This window comes from Sander lucioperca, chromosome 6 (assembly GCF_008315115.2).
Source record: "Sander lucioperca isolate FBNREF2018 chromosome 6, SLUC_FBN_1.2, whole genome shotgun sequence".
Lineage (NCBI taxonomy): Eukaryota > Metazoa > Chordata > Actinopteri > Perciformes > Percidae > Sander > Sander lucioperca.
In genome coordinates this window covers 7,978,643-8,001,344 of record NC_050178.1, presented here as the reverse complement: position 1 = coordinate 8,001,344, position 22,702 = coordinate 7,978,643, and the positions used below count along the sequence as shown (strand labels likewise).

At 39.7% G+C, this 22,702-nt stretch overlaps 1 protein-coding gene across 4 annotated transcripts in view; it reads left to right on the top strand.

The window, feature by feature from the left end:
• kif5ab (kinesin family member 5A, b) overlaps window positions 1-22,702 on the top strand; it is a 62,476-nt gene that overhangs the window by 18,799 nt on the left and 20,975 nt on the right. For all 4 annotated transcript variants that reach the window (XM_036002661.1, XM_031301716.2, XM_031301715.2 and 1 more), the window contains exons 2-14: window positions 1,619-1,706; window positions 3,603-3,676; window positions 4,006-4,110; window positions 4,509-4,557; window positions 5,731-5,786; window positions 6,714-6,801; window positions 7,047-7,171; window positions 10,097-10,201; window positions 11,074-11,222; window positions 12,600-12,748; window positions 18,429-18,637; window positions 20,009-20,077; window positions 21,315-21,521. In XM_036002661.1, the coding sequence (XP_035858554.1) occupies window positions 1,619-1,706; window positions 3,603-3,676; window positions 4,006-4,110; window positions 4,509-4,557; window positions 5,731-5,786; window positions 6,714-6,801; window positions 7,047-7,171; window positions 10,097-10,201; window positions 11,074-11,222; window positions 12,600-12,748; window positions 18,429-18,637; window positions 20,009-20,077; window positions 21,315-21,521 (1,473 nt within the window). The remainder of the gene's footprint in view (window positions 1-1,618; window positions 1,707-3,602; window positions 3,677-4,005; window positions 4,111-4,508; window positions 4,558-5,730; window positions 5,787-6,713; window positions 6,802-7,046; window positions 7,172-10,096; window positions 10,202-11,073; window positions 11,223-12,599; window positions 12,749-18,428; window positions 18,638-20,008; window positions 20,078-21,314; window positions 21,522-22,702) is intronic.

Genomic DNA, 22,702 nt, shown 5'->3' with positions numbered 1-22,702 from the left:
CTCGGCCAAGGCCATGCCCTATCTCGCAATGTTAACGGAAGTAAAAGAAATAATTTGTGCAGCCTTTCTGCAGGCTTAAAAGAGACATAGATGAGTCACTTGAGTCTCACTGAGTCAAGACCAAAGATGACTCCCATCACTGGTTGCATTAGGTCCCCCACACTTTTAAGAAGTCTTAACTTGAAATGATGCAATTTGCTGCAATGCACATTCCGATAATTAAATAAATAAATCGGGATGTCCGGCTGGTTACGTGGCAGTCCTGGTATGGCTGGGAACCTTTGTTGCATGTCATTAACTGATCTCATCTGATTACATCATGTTTTTCTGTCTGTCTTTACTGTCAAACCACTTAAACAAAGACAAAACAGAATACCATTAAAATAGACAGTAAAGAGTTAAATACAGGTCACTAACTTGCATGGAAAAGTTTAGAAAGCTTGTAGAAATGTTACACCATTAAAGCCAGCATATCAAACAGTTTACATTTCACTGGAATTGTACCTTGTACGATTTCATGTGACAAATAAAAATTGAGTTTAGTATATACCAAACCATCAATGCTCAAAATGTTAGTCGTGCAACCAATGCAACACAAAGTGCAGAGTAAAAAATGAGACGGTTTAGACAGCCTCCCTTACAGTGTTCCTGCTTCTCACAGTGGGTGTCTGCAGGGTTTGTGGGTGGTCTACCCACTTTTAGAGTTGCACACAGCAATGGTGCAGCATCAACAATTCGCGGTTTAGTGTCTTGCTCAGTTCGACATGGAACTGCAGGGGACAGGGATCAAACCACCAACCTTCCTATTGGTAGGCGACTGCTCTACACCTGAGCCACAGCCGCTGTGCGCAGCAGATCTCTCGTTTGCCGTGTGACTTTATTTGGATGTTAGTCAGCTGGTTGGCTGACTTGTTTGGTTCTTCACTGTCTGACAGCAAGTTTCAGTATTAAAAAAACCTTTTGGTTTTCCTTCTCTTTGTATTTTTTTGATCTCGTGCTGCCTCTCTCCCATGCTGTCACTGGTTTAAGGTCATCTACTTCCTCTCTGCATTTCCACTCCTCTGCTCTACTCCTCCACTTCATTCCTCCTCTCCACTGCATCACTTTACTCCCTTAGTCCTTGAACGCTACTTCTAATGGCTTCACCTAAGATGCGATGTCTTTCTCTGTCTCTCCTGGGATCGCACAGCCTTTTGCTCAAAGCTTCATGCTGCACTGCTCTCATTCAAAAAACCCACTGGCTCTGAATAGCGCAAAATACACACAAATAAAATCAGACACAAACACAGGATGCATTCCTCTCAAAAGAGACAGATAGGCCTCTTAATGTGATTGATGTGCTGCTATTCAGGCCTAATACAAACAGATGGACACAGCGTCCATAAAGCATGTGCACTGTGTGTAAAGGAAATATTGATGTGGCACTTTTTGTGGTGGCAATTTGGCTTTACATAATGTTTTAGTGATAAACATGATGTGTGAAGTCTCCCTCTCTCACACACACTCTTGTATTCTGCTTCACAAACTTCCCAGAACGGATTTTAACAGGGAGTCACAGGGGAGGATGAGGTGTTGACAATAATCTAAAGGAACTCTCTGTTTGTGTTGGCTTTCACAGGGGAAGTCGTACGTGTTTGACCAGGTGTTCCCCACTAACACCACGCAGATACAGGTCTACAACACCTGCGCCAAGCAGATTGTCAAAGGTGAGTCACGTAAACAAATAGCTTGCCCTTTTTTTTTCACAATGCATGAGATGAGGGAGGAAGCCAATACACCTTGACTCACAATATCGTTGGGTTCTCCTTATCAGCTTTGTCCGTTACCTCTCTATTCACTGACTCCTGACAAGCAGTGAGAAAACCAATTTCTATGATATGGTGTGGTCACACGATTTACAGGTATGAGCATCCACATGCCCAGATTGAAGGGCAACCAGAACAGGTTGCATGCTTATCACAGCACAGTGGGACTAGTTTATCCAGAAGTCCCTAGATCAAACGAAACCAGATGAGAGTCGAATCTTCTTTCCTTTACCCCTCCCCCAGTCTGCCTCTTTTTTCCCCGTTTCGGTCTCATTTCTGTGCCACCTTTAAAGCGAGTGTGGAACTTGATTGAACTAGCTCTAGATGGAGCATGAAAAAGAGATTGATTTGGGGGGCGAGATTACTTACAGAGTGTGAGATTACCAAGTAGGCAGAGGAAAGACAAAATAAAGAAGAGAGATGTATCACAGTGCAGGGTTGGAAAAATTCAAGGTTAGGGATTTAGAAAAATGAAGGAATGAGATGAAAAGTGAGATTTGAAATGTGTCAGGGGAAAAGGGTAACAGAGAGGGCAAGCAAGGCCAGAGAAAGCTGGTTTGGGAGATGTCCATGTTTACACTTTCTCTCTTTTCTGTTTTTTTGTCAGTTTCTCTCTGTTTTTCTGCTTCTTTCTTTGCCCTTTTCTGTTTTTCTCTTCCACTCATGCTGTCTTTCCTCTCTGTCTCTTCTCTTCTGTTTCACTTTGTGGTGGTCTCTGTTGCTTAGCGATCTTATCTCTGGCTGGCCATATTTACGTTCAGAGACAGATTCTTTATTCTTTGTTCTATTATTTGTCACACTCTGTTTCATTCCCACGATGACCAGCACGGAGGCAGAGGAAGACATGTTGCAGCAAGAGTAAAGGCAATAGAGTAAAGGAGGAGGGGGGAGGAAGGGTGCCTCAGTGTTTCAGCTGAGAGCCTTTGGGATTAGTCTGTGGTCAACTAACCCGTGGCAGCCGGCCTTTCAGGGTGACGTGTTTTTCTTCATCGATGTTTGACTTTTACTGCACTGGTTTATCAGACTGTAAGCAATACGAAATTCAGCAGTTTGCTGCTTTATAACCTAACTGGTGAGAATGTCTTCTCACTGTGGCTCCTATCAGATGAATGGAAATAGAATAATATATCAAAACTCGCTTGTTACTTCACTGAGTTCCTCCTGGTGACTTTAACGCTGCAGGGATGATGTGATCAATGTTTATTGTGTGAAGCCACAGAGGTCGTTCAGCACCTAACCAAGCTTAAATATCATCTACCTCTCAGTGCACACAAGCTTTACTGGCTGTGGCACAGTCTGATCTTTGACAGACCTTTGCCTACTGATATGAGACATACTGGTTTTGAACTACCTGTAGGAAGAATCAACATGTAAGAGTCAGTCCATTGTAGACTAAAAGCTCTATGCACAGATTTGATTGGCTGAGTAGCATCATGTGAGATGATTTACAAAACATACAGGAGTTTCCTGGGCTGCTAAACCAGTGGCATAAAGGCTGGAAATGCTGTGCCAGTTAAAATAGAAATGCTCCGTGTCTGGATAAGACAGGGGCCACGGTCCGCCTATTAGAGACCTTGGGGTGGGGCGATGGAGGGGGATGGCATTTTACTCATTTTGCTAACAAGTGGGATGCCCCCCACCCCCACCGCATCCCTCCACAAATTGCCTATTGCCTGGCTGGTTGACATTGTGTCATTCTGTTGGATTTTTTTGTTTGTTTGGCACTCTTACTGCCATTCTTCACATTGTTTTCTTATTTCTTTAAAATGCTTTTTGTGACTTCTTTTCTCATTATAGATGTACTGGGTGGATACAATGGGACTATCTTCGCTTATGGGCAGACTTCCTCTGGAAAAACACACACCATGGAGGTAAAGCATCACTAAATAATTCAAAAGGTAGCCCTCTTGCTGTGGCGCACACACATGCATGACATAGAGTGTATCCTCCTCTGCTCTGCTCTCCTCTAACAGTACATCTCCCTCCATCACTGCCATCACTCACTATATCTCTTTACCAGCCTTCTGTGGGAACTAACCTCGTTTACAACTCCCTCTGGTAAACAACCCTGTTCCTTTTCAAGTCAAACGCCTCTCTGCTCTCCTTTCTTTTACTATTCTCTCCACTTAATACATCCCAGGGCCTGCATTTATCCTGCTCTTCACTCACATGTTCTTATCTCGTCTCTTTCTTCTCATAGGGGAACCTTCATGATCCCCAGGGAATGGGAATCATCCCCCGGATCGCAGAGGACATTTTCGAACATATATTTGCCATGGATGAGAACCTAGAATTCCACATAAAGGTTGGTGTGATTTTCCATATATGTCTGTTCATGTGTGGCATTTGTGCAGTTGTCACACAGGGATGTGCTCAATTTTACTCTATGACACAGAGGGAATTCAGCTGGGGCTTCTGATGTAATCCTCACATGGATGGGCTGGGTGGAAGCAGCCAAGCACCAATAAATCATGATATATAAACCTCAATAATCCTACATTTGTTGTGCTTTTTTTCCTTTTACACAACAGCCTTCTAATAAAGGATAATACCTTTTTGCTAGACCCATCGGAGGACAGATTACTGCAACGTCATTTGCACAATGGACATCCCTTACATCCTTTCTCTGTATCACTTCCTATTTCTGTCGCTCCCTTTTTTTCCCCAAAGATTACCTGCCACATGTTTTTTGTTTTTCTGCAGGTCTCCTACTTTGAGATCTACATGGATAAAATACGGGACCTGCTGGATGGTGTGTTATTGCACTGAACACACGACTTTGAAACTGTGAAAACACAACATTTGTTAATACTGTACAGTTTTCTTTCAGTTCACAGTTGGACATTCAAACTTTTATAACCACATCTAGGTGCATGAGGATAAATTGTAAAGTTGTAATCAAGGATGGAATTTCCTCTAGGGATGGGGGAGCATTTCACTTTTTAAAATCCTATTTTCCTCTTACTGTGTAATGAAAAGAGTTCCGAAAAAAATATTGCCATGCAGTAGCTCACCAAGTAGGTTTAGTGCATTAACAATACTGAGTTTAGCAACTTAAGGTTTTTATTATGGAAAGCACAATATTTATTATTATGTGTTGATCCCTTTTCTTTATACTTTTCTGCTTCAGACAATAAAATGTTGTGGTTTTGCACGTTATACACACAGAAGCGCCACAACATTGCAGTTCATAGGCTTATCACTGAGGTATAACCAGTGTAAAAGGATGGAGAGGCCCAGACAATGAGCTGTAGGGAGCATCCTCGTGATTACATCTTTAATCGAGCCATAGACAGTGGAGAAATCCCCCATTTGTATGCAGGGGAGTTTGCAGCAGCTGAGGAACATTTAAAGCTATGAACAAAAAAAGAGTCGACAACAAGCGAGATCAATTGAGGCAGCACAGGGAACAACACCCTGTGGAGGTATCTGCAAAGAGAAAAGCTGGCTGTAGGGTGATAAAACACACAAACACGGACACAGTAGCCAAGGAAAAAAACAAAACAGCCTCTACAATCCGGTGAAACGTAATCATCATCGACAAGATAGGACTTTCAAATGTGAAATGACTAATGTAGGAATTTGTGCCAATAAATGACTTGGCCAAATTTGTAGCCTATTGTGTTTGCTGACATTACACATGAGACACATTTGCTTGACCTCTCAATGACTTTGGCAAAAATAGTTCAGTGCCATTAAAAACATTGATAACAAGACACGTTTTCTTCCCCCACACCGCATTAGCAAAGTCTGACTCACATGGAAACATAGGTAGGTCAGATTATAGTTCTGCCAATAGTAAAAACACATGACATTCACATGCAGATGCTCATTTGCACACACACACACACACACACACACACACACACACACACACACACACACACACACACTCTTGTGATGATCTCTTTCCCTCACACCCTAGTGACAAAAACCAACCTGTCAGTGCATGAAGACAAACACAGAGTTCCTTATGTGAAGGTGAGTCATCAGCAGTTTGACATGATTCTGTTTGATTTCTCTCCTTTTTTATGTAGATGTAGTTTGTGATATGAGTGTATGTTTAAAGAATCCATAGTTCAATATTTTTGGTAATATGCTTATTCACTTTGAGTTAGATGAGCTGATTGACACCAATATATCCATATTTACACTGGAAATAGCACGAAACAGCTAGCCTGGCTCTGTCAAAATCCACCTATCAGCACTTGTCAGCCTGCACTTGTTAAGGTAATTAATTAACTAACTATATCTTAACTATATATATTAACTATAGCCTATACGTAATATCTTATTTGTTTAATTCACACACAAAAACAAAGTAAAAAATAACAACAGGTGGTTATGAGCTGAGCTATTTCTTGGTGCGACTAGTAGCTTCCTCCGCTGGCTGTTCAGAGCCAAAACATAGCAGAGATAAGCCTCGATAAAGTGATGAATCATAGTTTTCACACTATGGTTTTTGTACGGATTAAACAGACAAAGATAATATGCTGGTTGGTGGGTTTTGTTACCGTTTCATAGAGCCAGATTAGCTGTTTCCCCTTGTTTATAGTCTTTGTGCTAAGCTAAGCTAACCGGCTGCTGAAGGGTGTCAATTTTCTCATCTAGCTAACATAACTCGAAAGCAAATATGCACATTTGCCAAAATGACGAACTTTTGCTTGAAAGTTTAAGGATAATGATTTGAAGTAAAGCAAATGGCAAACTTTTGTCATCTTTGTATGATTTTGTGTCTGTATTTGTGCAGACATAAACATATTTGTGCAAGGCTATTGTGCAATTTAAAATGATTGTGCAAATGGGAGCGTTCATACAGTCTGTTTGTTGGTGCACGTGCTGTATATATAGATGGTTTATTTCTTCACAGCACAAATGAATGTTTGCACGTGTATTTCTTTCACTAAGGGCTGCACGGAGCGCTTTGTCACGAGTCCTGAGGAAGTGATGGATGTGATAGATGAAGGGAAGGCCAACCGTCATGTTGCTGTCACCAGTGAGTCACGATGTTGATCTTCGTTATGTCCTGACACTCACTCTGTCAGACGTTTCATGTCAGATTTTTTCCCCCACAGTTAAGGTATAACAATTCCAAGGTGCAAAGGTGAGGAATTCAGGATGAGGTGTAAAATGAATATCTAGCTCAACAACTCCGTCTATGGGAAATAATGAATTGAAAGACGTTTCATATAAGGAGTCTGAATTACAGCCTCTCCTCTTGTCTCCTCACTTTATCTTCAGACATGAATGAGCACAGTTCCCGCAGCCACAGCATCTTCCTGATAAACATCAAACAAGAAAACGTGGAGACAGAGCAGAAGCTGTGTGGGAAGCTGTACCTGGTCGACCTAGCTGGGAGTGAGAAGGTAGGACGAATGGGAATTTACTCTGAAAACATTAAAAGTAGACCTATAAACTCTCAACATTCATTGTCAGCAGGATTTTGTAACACTGGTACCAGACGCGTTTTCTCACAAAAGGTGTTTTCAGACATCAAAGAAGCAGATAAACAATGCATTAAGGCTCTGAACTTCACCCTCAAAGCATTTTAAAGCACTTACTTTATGGCACTGCACTGAGTTTTCATTAAATTCGACATTATAAAGAATCTGTCTTAGAGGGATTGGTTTAGTCTGTCGCTGATGCAATATCAGGGTTAGTGTTTGCTCATTTTGAGAAATCCAATCGGTTCGGATGATGGTAATCACTATACAGAGACATACAGATATCTGCATATGAATGCAGAATCTTTAGGCAAGACAATAATTTGGTATCGGATGCAATCTGTTTGTAGTCAGAGTAGTATTGACCAATCATGTTTGAGCAGGCTTTGGTTGCATGCAGGTCTCCATGTGGAGAGCAAAAGCGGCGGAACGCATTGGCTGTAATGCAATCTCGGAACCCATCGGCTATTGTTTGACGACGATATAGCTTTTTGTTAGCTTTTTTATATTTAACTGCATTTATATATATCATTACATATATCTGTAAAGTTCTTGAGATAACTATTGTTATGATTTGATACTATAAAAAAATTGAATTGAATTGAATATATGCTGATATCCGTTTATAGAGATTAGCCGAAATGTCGGCCATTGCCAGTTCAGATAAGCTGTAATTCAGGAGAGCCACACACAACTAATTGCCCCCTTGTTTCATGGAGACAGCTCGCATCATCGCACCACCTATAAAACAATTTATCTCCAGGATACCTGCATCTATAAAAGCAGACACAAAATACATTAGAGACGGGGTTGAACATGACCCTTGGCTTCTGGCTGCAGTCTGGTGTTAATAGTATTGATGCAAAATATAGAATAATGTGCGCTTAGAGTAGTAGATGGCCATACAGTCTGGATAGATGCTGATGGCAGTGGTTTGTTGCTAATAAGTGCTGATGCTGCATCTGTAAGTTGTCTTGGTTATGCCTGGGGAACGAAGGAGGAAACAGTTCTGCTCCAACAACTTCTTATGCATGTTCTACAGAAGGCTTTGATAGGACAACTTGCTCTCCTCTATAATTAAGCTCCTCATTATCTCGCTGTAAATAATTGCATCCCATGACGATTATGAGACAATATGGTGTGACTTTCCTATTAAAGGATGTCTGGCATAAACCTTCTCAAACCTTCCTACAATGCATATATGTCTTATTTTACAGGTCTGTAATTTTTGGTACTGATTATCCAGAAAATACAGAAAACTTGAGACATTTATTTGAGTTTACTTGGTTGTGTTGAGTTTATATGAAATTTCACTAGGATTTTACTTCACCAGATATGTTGAATTATACAAATGTCACAGGTTTTATTTCACGTGATTGCTGCAGTAGTTACGCTTTATTGCCATGGCATTAGTTAAGGGGGTGAAAGATTTTTTCAGCTCCAGTAGCTGTAAGCTTGCCTGTATACACGTTTCACATTTCTGCATGCTAAACTGACTTGCTGTGCACTGATTAAAAGACTCTCTTGGTTAAACTGGCAATTCATTATTACTGATCATTTGGAAGTCTAACAACTGAACACTGTCTGAACTTTCCCTATGATTAGTACCAAATTACATAGTTATGAATTTTCTTATAAATTTACAGTTACAGATCATTTGGTTTGTAAGGAATTAAACAAAACTAAAGGTTAAAGTTACTATATGTAACTAATTAATGTTACTGAAACTTTGTAATTTGATCATAAATTACCTGTGACAGTTAACTGACTAACAGTTAAAAGAACACTATTTTTATATAGTTTTTATTCATGCCTTTGCCCGGGTTCGATTTTTCCCGCAAAGTCACAAAATGATTTTCAGCAGAACAGCTCTACAGTAACACATTCTGACAGGTCACAAATTTCTTTGTAACACCGGAAAAGCCTATGCAGCCAGGTAAAAGGTAGAGATATCTTTAAATAGGCCTAATTGTATTCTGATTTTAGTTATGGCTGATATTGGGGCAGGGCCATCACAGAAAAAAAGGAAATTAAACTTTTAATTTTTAAACTAAAAGCTAAAAGGGAAAGACAGACGACGGGCGAAACTCGAGTCAATCTCGGTCAAGCTTTTAACAGATGGAGAGAATTTCGGGATTGTAAATGACTCAAAACCTACACGAATTGGCCCTCAGGTATGCAATATGTAATATTATATATTTCATTCATAAAATAACTTTAAAATGTGCAATGTGGTTGTACAGCCTACAATAAATCATGTCCTTCCATTTAGCGCCCGGTTTTTATTCCTTTTAGTCCGTGTTTGTGTTGGCCTAATATCTTCTTTTCTCTTGTTCCCCTGTACTACCGTGTAAAGCATCTTTAGGTTTCATGAAATGCGCTATATTAATCTAAGTTATTATTACGTTGGTTGCTACAACAAACTCTTAATGCTTTGGCTCGTGACACAGTGACAGTGATAACGATACTTGGTTTAGCTCACGATACATCCAGGCTAAGTTACCATCTGCAACACTTGAAATGCAACGATGCATCTGTAATGTATTCTCTTATTGTAAATGAATGATTTTCTGTCAGAGCAAAACATTCATCGTGACTATATGACCTCCCGGTAACACTAACGCAGTAATACAGCACCGTAAAGAAAAGATCTATACGACAGCAGGTGTGGTAAAAACACTACTGCTTTTGTCCAAAGCAGCCGCTAGAATCAACACAAACTGAAAGTTACAAATAGCCACTTTAAATAAAGCACTACAGGAAAACAAACTCTGTTTCCCCACTGACATTTTTATGCTGATAATGTACTTTAATAACTTATTCCTCCTATGTGTGTATCTGTGTCAGGTCAGTAAGACAGGTGCAGAGGGATCAGTGCTGGATGAGGCCAAGAACATCAACAAGTCTCTGTCGGCCCTGGGGAACGTCATCTCAGCCTTGGCCGAGGGAACGGTACGGTGGAGAAATTCTCCACAGTCTTTCTTATTAATCAAGCTTCTAGAGTATCATAGCTGCCTAAGTCTTAATAATTGTTTGTTTTTGAAATATACCTAATACTTGCTGGCAAAACAAAATTGAGTCTAGGCTGCAGCAAAGCATTAGTTGAGCATTTTTGATTAGAACAACCTAAATGTCTTTAATGTGTTCAGCTAGTTTAGTATCAAATTACATCAACAGTCAACTCAAAGCCAAATCGCATAGTAAAATGAATCAGCCCAGTGTCCCTTTACCCCAACCCTACCTTTAAGGGGTTTTGTAGAATCCTCCCATATAGACATTCTAGTCATGCAGTTGGATTGGATGAAAGCTGCAGTGACATGTTAGCTAGATTTCTGTCCCCCTCTTCTATAATCCAACGCCTACAGCTGGTAACTTATTTCCGTATTTTACCAAACTCAACCAGCAAATCGACCCATGCATTCTGCCCACTCTATAGTCCTTCCAAGCTCCATCATCGTAATTAAAATATTCACCATCTCTTATTATATAACTTGGAAGTCTTAGGGAATGTAATGGAAAGTCTCGCAGACTGGAAATGCCTCACAAATCTTTCATTTATCTACCGGCATTGAGCAAGGACACAATCTTTTTGACGGCGCTCCAGAGGTGTAAAAGGTAATACCTTGAATGACGCAGCAGACGGAGAGAAACCTCTTCTTTCTTTGTTCTGTGCTAATGCTTACAGCACATCTTTTTTAGTTTTAAAGATGAAAGGCATGTGCATGGTGGTACAGCAATTCAGAATGCCCTCAACAGTCTTTTAGTCTTCTTTTATTTGTCTTTTTTTTATGTCTTTCTTCCTTCCTCTCTTTATATCTTTGTAGAAATCTCACGTGCCATACCGTGACAGCAAAATGACTCGCATCTTACAGGACTCGCTGGGCGGGAACTGTCGCACCACCATGTTCATCTGTTGCTCTCCCTCCAGCTACAATGATACAGAGACCAAATCCACTTTGATGTTTGGCCAACGGTAACATGCTTCCATGGGCTGCTGCACTGTGCACCTCTGTCTCGCTCAGCTGCAGCTGCAGCTGTTGGGATGTTTTTCTGCTGAAATGTGTTCAACTCAGATATGCTGTTCACATATTACTGCCTCAAACTTTGCTTTTGACGACCTGCACCCCGTTTTGGAGGCAGGGTTTGTTTGTAGTTTCCGATTGTGCTGGGATTGCTTAAACAGCTTTTTTTTTATTTTAAGGGTAAGCTGCACTCAGAGAAGCAGATATTTGGTTTGCTTGCCAGCTTTTCACTCCTATTGCTCGTGTGAACTAAAGAAATTCACAGATAAAAAAAAATCCTGAACAAGTCTCCTTATGCATCTCCAGCCTTTTTCCTCTACCAATAAATTCCTTGAATAGTGACGGACACAAGATATTTGGTTGAAATAAATAATGCATGACCGAGCTAAGGGAGTGACAAAATCCAAAGCAGATATTTGAATTTTACTGAACAGAAGATGTGGTCTCTTATCTCCATCTGTCAGCCAGAATAGCTGTTTAACACCATGATTAATGTCTTTCTTAAAATCAATATGCCATCAAAAATAGTATGAAATGATATTAAACAAATATTTGTCACACTTTATTTGGATATTTCAGTGTTATCAACATATCAAGGGACTATATTGTTTCAGAAAAAGAAAGGTTTGTGTGAAATGTGCAGGTCTATGGTCAGACTGTGAATTTGGGTACATGGTGCATAGATGCAAGGCATAAATTATCCAACAACTTTATTGTCACCTGATGTTTGATTCAGCATTTCACTACCCAAATAAAGTGTTTATTAAATGAGACAACTTTAGATAGGGCTGTTTGTTGCCCTAATATCAGGGAATAAATGAATAACAACAGTGTTTTCTTACTGAAGTGTGAAATTAAGTGATAGCCACTGATGGGAAATTTACAGTCGTAGCTGAGTGCTGTGGCAGTATCATGAATGTTTCAACTCTGTGACGCCACTCATTTGCATCATGATTGAGCAATAATTAATAGTCACATACAGTACTCTATCCTCTTATGAAATGTATGATTGCTATATTTAGCGTTGACTATGTTTTAAGAGGTCTGAAGGGTTTTTACATTTTGAATTCTTGCCTCCCTCTCTCTGCATGCACCATAAAACACAGTTGGCAGAAAGCCAATTTGCATACCAATTAATGAGATGCAATCCATTTCCATTGAGCAGCCAGGGCTGAAATACCCTTGTTGACAGTTCTTCTGTTCTCTGCTGTTCTCTCACACTTTCTTTTTTCCCTCTTTTCCTCTCACCCTTCTACCCTCACACTGTTTCATTCTCTTCTTTTCTTCTTCTGCTCTTTCTCTGTTTGTCCCTGCATCCCTTCAATTAGAGCCAAGACCATAAGAAATACTGTATCAGTGAACCTGGAGCTCACAGCAGAGCAGTGGAAGAAGAAGTACGAAAAGGAAAAGGAGAAGAACAGGTCATTGAAGGAGACTGTTCAAAGACTGGAGGCTGAGCTGAACCGCTGGAGGAATGGTACTACTCACACTGATATCACGCTGGCAGCTGACAAAAACATTGAATATCTAAGTCTTCTTCCAGGGAAGAACTGTGCAAATTGTTGCCCAGGCATATTGACATTATCAGTAATAAGAAGTTTATATTTTTAGCCACACCAGCTGGTTTGTCGGCCCACCACTTTGGTCCAGACTGAAATATCTCAACCACTATTAGCCATGACATTTTGTACATTCATGGTTCCCAGAGGATGAATCCTAATGAATTAGGTGATCCTCTGACTTTTCGTCTAGCACAACCTTCAGGTTGACATTTAAGATTTTGAGTGAATTGTGTGGGTGGGTTGGCATGACATTTGGTACACACATTCATAATCCCCTCAGGATGAATACCTGATTTCATATAGCACCATCAGGTGAACTTTTTATTTTTGTCCAGTACTTTCGTTTGTGACCGAATACCTGCAATACTAAAAATAGTGTAAATTATTCCTGTCATCCTCAGCTGTAGTTTGTGCTTATTGCTAATTAGCAAATATAAGCATGCTTACAGAAGGAAACTAAGAAGGGTGAACGTGCTAAACATTATACCAAGCAAGCATCAGCATGTTACCTTAACATGTTAACATGATGATGTTAGCTTTTAGCTCAAAGCACAGCTGGGCTTAAGTACAGCCTCACAGAGCTGCAAGCGTGGCTGTAGACTCTTAGACTACGTTTACACGTGGCCGGCTATTTTCATAAACGGACATTTAGAACCTCAACGTTTTCAGAAAAATGTTTGTTTACATGTACCCGTATATATATGCCGTCAATGCCGTCAAGAGCATGCCACACCTGTAGGTGGCAGTGTAACGAGAAGTTCAAGCCCACGTTAGCCAATCAGAATCCCGAAAATAGCAACAACAGCAACAAATCACTTCCTCTTTCTCTCTCTCGGCTGCCTAAACCTCCGTTTGTCTCAGTTTACATGCAAACGTGCAAACACAGTTTTCCAAGATCTCCACTTTGGCTGGAGTTTTTAGAAATAATCGGTTTCTGTGATAAAAACGGGGTTTTCGTGTAAATGAGAGGCCAAACCGCAGGAAAATATCTGCGTCTTCCCTTCGTGTAAACGGGGCATTAGTCTTGTTAAAGCTATAGTGGGTAGTTTCTGTCGCCCCCATGAGGAATTCTAAGTAATGACAACAACACTGTTGGCGCATCCACATGACACAAGCCTTCAGTGATCATGCACCACCCCCACCCCGACATGGAGGATTAAAAAAAGCATGATGGACTTTTCAGAAGAGGTCATTATCTTGTAATTTTTATGTAATCTTCGTCTCCAAAGCTGAATGCTGCTGTTGTCTTTTCTCAGCAGTAAAATAAAATGCATCACTCCAGCTTCTGCACCTGAATGTTGCCAAACTACACCATTTTGTAAACATAGCAATACTGAGAAATACAGAGAGAGTTTTGTGGAGCTCATAGGCTTAATTAGCTTTGTAGCAACTCATTTGGCAATGGCTTTAATGTTACGAATGTTAGTTGCACACTGTAGCTTTAAAATACTGTAATAAATTATACAAAAAAAATGAAATTTCATCCCAGTTTTAAGAAAATTATTGTTAACCAGGACTGTAAGTCATTGTCTTTAAATGTTTGGTGAAAAAGATCAGCTTCCTACTATATAGTAAAAGATTAGAATTGTGGTATTTGCAGGTAAGAAGCATATTGTGCTGGAGAGAATAGAGCCTCTACATTGTTGCCTACTGTAGAAAATCTCTACAGTACATCTCCTTGTTCCATTCCCTTTTCATGCATGGAAGAGCACTTACTAACAGGAATGAAAATGTTACCAGCCTGCTAGCCTGCAGACATTATTTTTCAGTCCACGTAAGTGCAGATTTAACCTCATTTGATATCATCTGAATACATGCCAGTGGAGAAACGGGAGGAGAGCAGCCAAACAGACTAGCTGGACTTGTGCCCAAAACACTTAAAAATCCCTTTTCTGGCTACTTCTATTGCATATTATTAAGACTTTTACACTTTGTATAATTGCATTCCCCTCTCATTGTGCTGAAGGCCCTCTATTAGCTTTATGTTTTATGAATCTTTATGTATTAGTATTCCCCTCTGCGACAAGGGCTAATCACTTCTACAGAGAAGTCGTAACTTATGCCTGTCTTCTTCCATGTCAGCACACACAAACACACACCTGTGTCAGTGCACATGCAAAAACACAAACACTAAAGCGCTAAACCCACACACCTTCACTCACTTCACTCTGTGTGTGCATGTAACTCTTAGTTACACGCGCGCACACACACACACACACACACACACACACACACACACACACACACACACACACACACACACACACACACTTCTAGGCATCCTCTTCTGCTGGGCTGTAGGTCAATTCAAATGTCAGTGCACTCAATTGTAGTGATCGATTGGCATTCAAGCCGTGTAATGAATCCTATCATTTGAATGGATCCCAATGTTTTTCTTAGAGATCCTTCCCTCTGTGCTTGACCTGAAATGAACACCTATCAGTGAAAATTATTCTTTTTACTGCTTCATCCCTCTCAATTGTTCTCCTTCACACACGCACGCATGCATGCACGCACACACACATTTTCACACACACACACACACACACACACACACACACTCACACACCTCCCTCCACTGTCTTCCTGTGTTTTTTTCTCACAATTTAGTATTTTTAATTTACTAATGGATCATTTTGACAACATTGTTGCCCCCACCCTCCCTCCTTGTAGCGCCCCATATTGTTGCCAACCTTAGGCCACAAATTCTCTGAGATGAACGCTGTTGACCTCCAGCAGCAGTCTCATACCATAAATTCCACTCCATCTCCTCCCTCTACACTCTAGAGCGGAGATCTCCTATTAGTCAATCATGTGTTTTCAGGATTATGTTGCATCGACTAATGGACTTTTGTTGACTGAGGGAGTTGGAGGGTTAGCTGAAAATTCACCAACATTCTGCTGAATAGTAAGAATATGCAGAACAGAAGAAATAGGATTGGAAACGTAACAAAGTAAATCATTTGCATATAATTCAACCTTATTGAATAATTACGGTTTCAGGGTATGGGGAATGTCTTAAGTATATGGCTAGCAGCTCAATAGCTATCACAAATAAAAGAGGGGAGAGTGGGCAGCGTCTCGTACCCCGTTGGAGCTGAAAATAAGGAGAGTGAACATTGTTGGAGCAGATGGAGGCTGCAGGTGATGAGTACAGCATCTTCACCCAGGACACAAATTCAGGTGAAAGGCGAAATCTTTGCATAGTGACAAAGAGGTATTTCCAGTCAACCTGGTCAAATGCTTTCTCAGCATTAAAAGAGACAATTATTTCTTAAGCTTCAGGTGGGGAGGGTGTATAAATGATATTAAATAGCCATTGCAGATTATGAAAAGAGTTACGCCCCTGAATAAAACCAGTTTGATCAGCTGAGAAAATTAATTGAAGGCAGGACTGTCTCCAGCTGAAGAGCAAGAGCCTTGGCTAGGATTTTGAAATCTACATTTAGAAGCGACATAGGTATGTAAGATTCACAGTGGGTTGGTTGGATCTTTATCTTCTTTGGCTAACAGGGACATTGAGGCTTGGTTAGTGTTGTGGGAAGAGAGCCATGGTCAAAGGATTCAGTAAACATGGCTAGAAGTAGAGGTGATAGTAATGTGGAAAACGTCTTAACAATTTCAACGGGAAATCCATAAGGACCTGGGGATTTCCCGCTCTGCATAGCTGTGATTGAGTTGGTCCCCAACTGATAGTTATTCTGTTAATTAAGAAGGAGTCAATCAGGGATTGGTGAAGGAGGAGTAAAATGTAGAAAAAACAATCATAAATGTTTTTGTGGTTGGTTTAAATGCTTTCAGGGGGGGGATTTAATTTGGATTATCTGACATATCATTGGGAAAGAGGTGGATTGTCAAGCTTGAGATGCTAAAAGCTTGCTAACTTTCTCTCTATGTTCATAAAACGTCTGTTGAGTTTTCAATAGCAATCATTCTTCCTTTAATGTCGATAGTAGATTGTCTTCAGTTTGAAGACTAGCCTTTCCTTCTACATATCAGGGTTAGTTGACAGAGCATACTGTTCACTGAGCCTAAGGATAGCCTGTGACAGCTCTTTGAGTTTAGATTAGGGCTGTCAAAAAATCTGAGAAAAAATAACGCGTTAAAAAAAATAACGCAGATTAATCCATTCCAGCCATTCTAGCCACCATTGGACTGTAAAATGAAGGAGGGAGACGAGAATGTGCTGCCTGGATCATTAATTGGAACATTTACTTGTAAAAATCTTCTTCCTGCCAACCCTGGCTACCGAAATCTGGTGCCACTGATATGTCTGCGCTCTTCTCTCTGATGCTCTGAAACAGACGGCAACACAAACACCGCTGCACGTGACGCTAGTTAACACTATACTCGACAGCAGCTAACGTTAGCCTACCGCTAGCTAGTAGCTGGCCTAAAAACGGTTAAAATGCTGACAGCTAACGCTAAACGGTGTAAAGTTTGACTGTGTTTTAGCCATTGGAAAAACAACACAGACGGTGCGTTCAATGAAACTGGTAAACTACAGTCTCGTGGTGCATTTGAAGTTATTGTAAATGTCCTTTTCCCACCTGGTGGTTGTTTTTGTCGTTCAACAGCAATTTACTAGTGAAATAAGTTATTGTTATACATTATTATTAAATCATTTAATTTTGACCATATGGCCTTAGCAATAAACAAGCCGTTCTTTAATGTCACCAACTGTTGTTTAGTACCCTTTTTTTTCTTTTCTTTTTTTACTTTCTTAAAAAGTATCGGTTCAGGCACCGTTAATTATGTATGCGATTAATTTCGATTAATTAATTACAGAGTATGTAATTAATTAGATTAATTTTTTTAATCGATTGACAACCCTAGTTTAGATACCTCCTGTTTCTTGACGTTAGACAAGTAGGAGATAATCTGGCTTTGAATAGCTTCCCGTAGGGTTGATCTAAAGGTTAGGCAGGTGTTTTTTATTGATTCAACTAGACAAGGAGACCTTATCAGTGAAATTTGTCAGCTGGTTTATTGTCTTAACTATGGATTACTTTGACCTTGCCCTAAAGGGGCAAACCACTAAATTTCCCAATTGATCATTTTTTTTCCAGCTACATTATACCAGTCAAGTCAGAGCTGTGAATTACTGGAGTCACACAAAAAACAGTTAGCATAAGCCCTCTTGATGCTGCCTGAGGAAGAGCATTACAATTATAATGCATTCAAATCCAAAATAGATGTCAGTCCAAGTATTTTTCTTTGTTTTCCATGGCATTAAGTGCCTGCAGTTGTGAACAATTAGCATGCTGAATTTTCTCACTTTCTTGCATTCAGCAGCTCCACTACTTTTTCTTTGTGAACGACTGGAAGAGTCTGAGCCAAAGCCAGACACAAGACAACTGATATAAGGGTCTGGTATTTTGTACTGCTGTTGCGTCTGTAGAAAAGTAAGCTCATTTGTGGCACAGACATACAGTACCTTAAACCCGAGATTTAAATGTCTTCAGGAGTAAGGAAAGGAAAATATGCTAAAGATTAGCTCCCACACAATTTTTTGCATTAATCCATAGTAGAGGATTTGCCTGTGATAAGAGCACATTTACAAAAAAAATACAATATTTTGTCTTACATCTTTAGGTGAGGATGTTGTTGCGTTAGAGCATCTGAGCCCAGGATCAGAGGACATCCCCCTGGGGCCTCCCGAATCTGAGGAGCCGCTTCTCGACATCTGCAGCCCCTGCAGCCCTTGCTCAGTTGCTTCCTCCATTGTGGTTCACATCTCTGAGGAGGAACGGCAGAAGTATGAGGAGGAGATCCGCAAGCTTTACAAACAGTTGGATGATAAGGTGTTGAATGAATGCCGCATCAGGACCATTTGTGTGCATGAATGTAGTTCTGTGTACACACAATGAATTCGATTTTTGTAATGATATGCAGTATTCACACATTAACACAAAAGGCATATATTATTCATATGAATGAGTTCAGGATCCAACATAGTAGTGACTAATGTAGCAACTCTTAGGAATAGCTGTCATTGGGGAAATGGTAATGTTCTACATTGAGAGGCATTACAGCTTTAATTTATTTAACACATCATATGTGCTCATGTATGCTCTTCTCCACGGTGCTATAGTGTGTAATCTTATTGCTTTTATTAATACCTATTCCATATATATGCAGAACGAGTTGTGTGTCAATGCAGTGGCACAGTTTGTGTTTATGTTTTGTTTCCAGTAATATACAGTACAAGACTTTTGACATTTTCACACATGCAGGAATATCCAGGTGTGTTGCACATACAGTAGGGCAATCCATGGGAATGAATTCATAATATTTTTTTCTCTACTTATGTGGTACACTAACTGTAGACATGATGCAGGAAATTTTATTGCCGCATTTCCACTGCATGGTACGGCACGGCTCTACTCAACTCAACTCGCTGGCTCTTTTTTTGGTTTTTCATTAGCACAAGTTGTGGGAAGTAGCTGGTACTTTTTTGGTACCACTACAGTCGGGGTTCCAAACAAGCTGAGCCGATACTGGAAGGTGGAGTTACAACACTGCAGTTGACTGATTGTACAGAGAAACCCGTCACTAGCATGACACAGGTCATCCTGCACAAACCTACCATTTAAATAGCCAAGCTACCGTCAATAGCAACCGCAATTTGTTTTTCACTCAAACGCAGATTTAAAAAAATGACAACCCTCAATACAACGTTGTACCGATAAAAGGATCCATTGAGTGCCTACACTAAGGGGGTACTATCTGCAGTGGAAAACAAAATAGAGAAAAATATCTGGTACCACCAAAAGTTAGTCGAGTGGAGCTGAACCATGCAGTGGAAATGAGGCATATTATGTTACATGTTAAGTTTATACACAGGACATACTGTATATGCGACAAACACATGCAGTGTTTCTGGTTGAAGGTGGTTGAGTTTAACATTAAGAGAGCTTGCTTTTTCTACTATGGTATGCATGATCAGTTAACATATGAGATATATATATATATATATATATATATATATATATATATATATATATCTGTCATTTATATTGTTAAGTGCAAGCTGAAAACTTATAATTGTGGTTGGACATGGAACCCAAAGTACACAAGAATCCTGTGTACAAAGTATCTGTACTGTACCAGTGTATGTAATACATAACATTAAATGCACTGTTTCTACTCCACATGTCTCTTTGCCACTGAAGGATGATGAGATAAACCACCAGAGCCAGATGGTGGAGAAACTCAAAGAGCAGATGCTCAACCAGGAGGAGGTAAAACACTTTGGTTTTACATCCTTTCATTAGTTTGCTTAAATGTGTAATGGTAGGCTGCATGTAGCAATCAATACCACACTTTGAATAGAACTCAGCCGCTTGAGGTTTATTATCTCGCCCTTGAGATGGATGAGATTTTTTTTTTTCAGGTGCCAGAAAGCACATAAAGAACATAAAGCATTATTGTTTAAGCGTAAGTGTACCTGCATGTTAACGGCAGTTTAGAATAGAATAGATTTCAGTGGCTGCTCAGACACAAATTATTGGCGGGAAGGGTCAATACAAAGATTGATGTGCGAGAAGGGAAAGTCCATTGTTGCCTATTTTTTTCAGCATGGCTAACATTGTAGCTGATAAACAAACAAACAAATGCCCTTTATTGATCTGATGTGTGATTTAAAATGCTGTGTTTGAGCCAAGGTCTCCAAATTCATTTTTGTGAATTTGGAGACCTTTTATGTAGTACAAAATTGTTAAAAGCCTTTCCTCACACCAATCTACAGTTAACAGGTTTGACTGCCTGTAAATGCTACTATTGTGGGAAGAACAGCAATTAAAAGGCTCCATTAAAATGCAGTTACAAACTGTATTTACAGCATGTATTCATAACAGTAGCTAAACCAGTGGGCTAAACAGCCTGAACCAAGCATTTGGCATGTAGCACACTGCAAAGTAAAAGACTCCACATTTGCAAAATTAGTTCATTCATATCCCAAAATGGGCCTGCTGTGGGTTGAGCTGACATGATGGTAACCAGCCAACCTTAGCTTTGTGTACATTAACATTATTTTACATCCATTTGGCCAAACAGAAGCTGTATGATTTAGTGCAAAAAAGCAGACACCCTGAGTAGAGCAACATTTAATGATATCCATTCAGTAAAATTACCCACAGTGGGCTGCAGCAGTGCACATGCAAGCAAACACCATGCTGGCAAAATAATGAAAGTTCTTACAGCTTAAAGTGATATTCTAAGATAAATATTTAGTGTTTCATCTGTTAAATTGCATCATATTGTGTACCAGGGTTTATGCGCATGCTTATCTATTATTACCAAGAGAACAAGATAAACACCACAATTATGTTTTAATAAAACCCAGCAGCTCTGGATTGTGAATAATGAAGATACTGCTGTACACAATGCTCCTATAAAGTTACATTTCGCGGTTCCTTTTTTAAATCATGTATTTCTGTATTTACAGTTTATATTAAGTTAAATCTCTGTGTCCCTCAGCTTCTAGCATCATCCAGGGGTGACAGCGAGAAGGTGCAGTCAGAGCTCGGCAGGCTGCAGACAGAGAATGAATGTGCTAAAGCCGAGGTGAAGGAGGTCCTCCAGGCCCTGGAGGAGCTCGCTGTCAACTACGACCAGAAGAGCCTGGAGGTCGAGGAGAAGAGCGTGCAGAACAAGCTGCTGGCTGAAGAGCTTGCAAAAAAAATGGTGGGTTTTTGATTTCTGGAGGCTCAGTTTCATGCAGTTATAGGTGAAAAAAACATTGCCGCTGAAAATGATCGAACAAGAAAAAGAGAAAGTATGATGAAGAGAAAAAGAAAAGGTAGGCAGCGACAGAGAAGGATTAGCTGATAAAGGCATGGACATGTACTGTGCTATATAGTAAGAAAGCACTTTTAGAAAAAAGAGATAAATGGAGCAGTTATGTATAAAATAATCTATCCGTTTAAGTCCCTGTCTTTCAAGAATATGTAGAGCTACTGGTTAAAATGCAATTAGAGAGTACAATTAGAGAGCAGTGTGAAAGGAAAGATAAGAGAGAATTCTGATAAATTGTGCAGCCAGCAGCCATGAACAGATACATGTAAGAAGTATTAGAAGGGGGGTATTTTTTATTTTATTAATCACTCCAGACATTAATGAACAACTTGACATAAGTCAGCAACCAAAGTTATAAATTAATAATTTCCTGAGATGTGGTTGGTTGTTATGCACTATGACTACAAATAAACTATTAAAAACTGCAAAGTAATCTCATAAATTTACAACATTCAATGTTGACAAATAATACATTGCAGTTAATTAAATCTCGCATAGTTTATCTGCAAAAACCTGTAAAATGTAATTATAAATGGTATTCTACTATTATTAAGACAATCCTTTCATTCACTGTGTATAGCACCAGACATATATTCATATCGGCTTTAAGGCTTTGAAAAGTCTTAAAAATTGCATTTTCAATTAGTGGTCTGAAGATGTTTTATTTCTTAAGTAATGAGAACTTGAATGCCCTGAAAACCTTTTCCTATTACAGCTTTTTAGTATGAGTGTTGAGGTCCTACATGGACATTATATTTACCAAAGTTTGAACAGTTTTTGTTATTTCGCTTTAGAGATTTCTGTATTTTTTCCTGTGTGCTCTTCTTACTGGTTTGTGGGCGAGTTCTGTCTCATTTAAGAAAGTGTATTTTTTGCTGTTGAAGTTTTTTAAACTTTAATTGTTGCTTACTTAATTATGAATATTAAGTGTTATTGAGAAAAGCAGAGTTTTCGGGGGCTGTAAAATGTGGGATTAGTTCATCAGAGAAACACATTTTTTAAATAGTACAGCTCTACTTACAGTATGTTTTGATGAAGGTTTGAGAGACAACAGTAAAAGAAAGACCCTT